General features: G+C 53.8%; 1 protein-coding gene across 2 annotated transcripts in view; it reads right to left on the bottom strand.

Annotated features, from left to right (window-relative positions):
- Positions 1-458: 458 nt before the first annotated feature.
- SPINDOC (spindlin interactor and repressor of chromatin binding) overlaps positions 459-3116 on the bottom strand; it is a 17555-nt gene continuing 14897 nt past the window's right edge. The window contains exon 6 of one of the 2 annotated variants that reach the window (XM_014588325.2): positions 459-1264. In XM_014588325.2, coding sequence (XP_014443811.1) covers positions 1170-1264 — 95 coding nt within the window. In that variant the 3' untranslated portion in view covers positions 459-1169. Of the gene's footprint in view, positions 1303-3116 lie in introns of both variants that reach the window. The other variant, XM_006149804.3, reaches the window with a different exon arrangement.

Genomic DNA, 3116 nt, shown 5'->3' with positions numbered 1-3116 from the left:
GGTCCACTATCCCCAGGAGAGGGCAGGACAAAGCCTGGCAGGCGAGGGTGCAGAGTGGAAATGCTAGTGAGCACAGGCCTGTTTAGGACTCATGTGCCCACCTCCCCTTCATGCGTGCAGAGGGGAGGACTCTCCCTCTGTAGTCCAGTCATAACCGCTTCATTAGAAAGGCCAAGACAATCCATAGCTCCTCAGATGTGAGTGCCCATGGGCCCCTCAGTGGCCTCTTGGACAGAGCGTCCCAGGTGAGTTAGAAGGTACGATACGTAAAAGAGGCACTTCTGGCCCATTTCCAGAGCAGGGGTAAGGAGTCATGTGGGGTGACACCCAGTCCCTGGACTGCCCTGCCCTGCCCTGGTGCTACTCTCCACCCTTTGGGCCAGGAGGCTTCCGGGCTCTCACCAGGACTTCCTCCCGGCCCTCCTGCCCCTCAAGGTGGCACTATCCTGCTGGCAAACCCCTTCCCCAATGATGGCCCAGACGGAACTCTCTTAATAAAAAAAAATAATTTATTGTCAACAAAGGTGATATATACAACAGGAAAACAGGTGAAAAGAAGAGTGGGTGTGACTAGGGCACCCAGGTGGGCTGTTTCAGCCCTCTGCAGGGATGAAGTGGGAAGAGGTAATGGAGGCTTCCTAGTTGAGGAGCCTGAACAAGTGGGGGAGGAGAGGTGTTCCCCGAGGTAGTGGGACTCAGTTCAAACCCCGCCATGACCACCTCTGTGTAAGGCACTGTGCCAAGGGAGAATGGTGGGGAGCTGAGAGGGTGTGAGGAGGTGTGGGGACAAATAGAGGTGTGGGTCAGCAAAGGATTGGGGTAGGTGTTCTCCACAGGCCCAATGCCCTACTGCGCAACAGCCTCGGCCACCCCTGCCTACCTCAGGGCCCCACCACAGGCCTGGCCGGGGCAGACATTTTCCATGTCCCAAAGTAAGAGCAGACGCTGCTCCAGCCAGCTCTCCATCCTGCCCTGGCACCTGATTTCACTCTCCAACAGGTGGCCGAGCAGGGTAGCTCTGAGTTATAAGCCAAGGGGGAACGCTGCCTTCTTCCTCCCACCCGCCCTCCTTCCCCAGGAAAGCAAGAACTTACACCCCACTCCCTGCCTCTGGCTCCCCTACAACCGTGGTGCTGGATTCCGACAAAACTGCAGGCCAGCCTGGGGTGTCACCTGCTCCCACGCCCTTCGTGCTCTGGGGGTGCTTGGACCAGTCTTGCAGGAGGCTGACAGCTGGGGGCTCCTCCATCCGCACACGGATAACCTGGAGATCCAGTGTCCCGCGAAGCCCCGGAGGGGGAGCTGGGCAGGGATGGGAGCAGAGAGCAGAGTCAGGGCCCTCCAGAAGACTTGCCATGCCGACGGCCTCCAAAGTGCTGCAAACTCACTCCCAACAGTTTCCAGGGCCTTGATCATTTCCCTAGCACAATGCCCAGTGAGGGGCGGCAGCCCCAGGAAAGCAGGAGGGGCCTTTCCTAGTGGAACCACAGACCACCACCAACCAGAAAGAAAGCTCACAGCTTTCTCTGGCATAAGCCAGATGCTGGAAGAAGCCTGTGCTTCATGTACTTTGGCATATGGATGCTTGGTGCTGTGCGCCTCTCCCTCAACTCTGACCTTAAGCAGGCTCTATTTCATCTAAAACCTACTGGGCATCCTAGCCTAATGGGTTCTGCTTGTGAGGGCAGGGGTAACAGGGTAGGGGACCCCCAAAGGCTGTCTAAGACGTGGCTTGGCTCACCGAGGAGCTCATGAGTGAAACGCAAGGCAGAGAAAAGAACACTGGATGGAGAGTCCTTGGTTGGCCAAGCTCCATCTCTGGAGTCAATGCCTACGACACGAGGCTCATGTGTCCACTTCAGCAGGGTGGAAGCTACTTAAGAACAGGTCTCAAGAGAAGGAAAGTAGATGCCCATGGCTACTGCATAGCTATAAGTGTCCCCTGCAGCCCAACCACACACCCACGGTACACTAAGCGGAAAAGCAAAAACAGAAAATGCACTATCTCTATTGAGTTTGTAGGTGATTTTTCAATGCTGTTTTAAGACACAGTTACTTAAAATGTGATGGAGAGGAGCCAGGAGGTGGTGTAGTGGTTAAGGTGCTGAACTTACATGTGGTCAACCACGGTTTGAGTTTTGGATCTGGTGGCTTAAAACTCACACCAGGTGTGTGTGCATGTGTGCCCAAAATCCTGAGAGGAGAACGGAGAAGGGATTGTGGTATGGCCATTCTCCCCAGGGTGGGTGTGATTTCTCATTTCCTGTCTCTGTCTCTCCAGCAAATGCATGCACCCTATAGCAAAAATCTCTCTCAAAGAAAACAAAAGCAGCTGGATTCCACACATCCAACCCTACAGTTCGAGTCCCAGACCTAGTGGCTTGAAAATCACTCTGGGCACATATGCGTACATGCCCAAAATCCCAAGAGAAGAATGGGGAAGAGACTGCAGCATGGCTAACCCCTGGGGAGAGTGGTTTCTCATTCTCTGTCAGAGAACCCAAAAGCCCAATAGCAGAAACTAAAAAGGAAAAGAAAAAAAGAAAATTACATTTTGTATTCACAAACTGGTTTGCCTCCTTGGCGAACTATAAGCTCCTCAAGGGAAGACTGAATCCCCACTCACTTATTAATTCAACAATCATTTACTGAGTAACTGTGATAAGCTCCACGCTGTTCTACTTGCTGGGGGTACAGCAGTGAATGGAGTCAAGTTGCCTTCTCGGAATCTCCATCCTAATGCTGAGAGCCAATGAGAGGGATAAGCAAACAGAAGATGTCGTGTGTTACACATGCGTAGATGCAAAGGCGAAGGAGACAGGCAGTAGGGCCTCGTGGAGCTGACAGGTGAGCAGAGATGTAGCAGAAGCAAGGACAGCTATGAGGACAGGTGGGGGGATGGCATTCTGGGCAGAGGAAGAACAAATGCAGGTGCCCCAGCAGAGTCTGCCAGCTGCTGCAAAGCCAGCACGCGAATGAAGTGAGCAGGTGCAGTGGGAGAGTTCAGGAGCCTGGGGAAGGGTCACTGGTCACTGTGGGAACTCTGGCTTTTATCTGGAGTGTGACAGGAGAGGCACTGCGGGGCTCTGAGCAGAAGAGGGACCAGATCTGACTTG

This window comes from Tupaia chinensis, unplaced genomic scaffold (assembly GCF_000334495.1).
Source record: "Tupaia chinensis unplaced genomic scaffold, TupChi_1.0 Scaffold000273_1, whole genome shotgun sequence".
In the NCBI taxonomy this organism is placed as follows: Eukaryota; Metazoa; Chordata; class Mammalia; order Scandentia; family Tupaiidae; genus Tupaia; species Tupaia belangeri.
The sequence above is the reverse complement of the archived record's forward strand: the minus strand, read 5'-3'. Positions and strand labels throughout refer to the sequence as shown.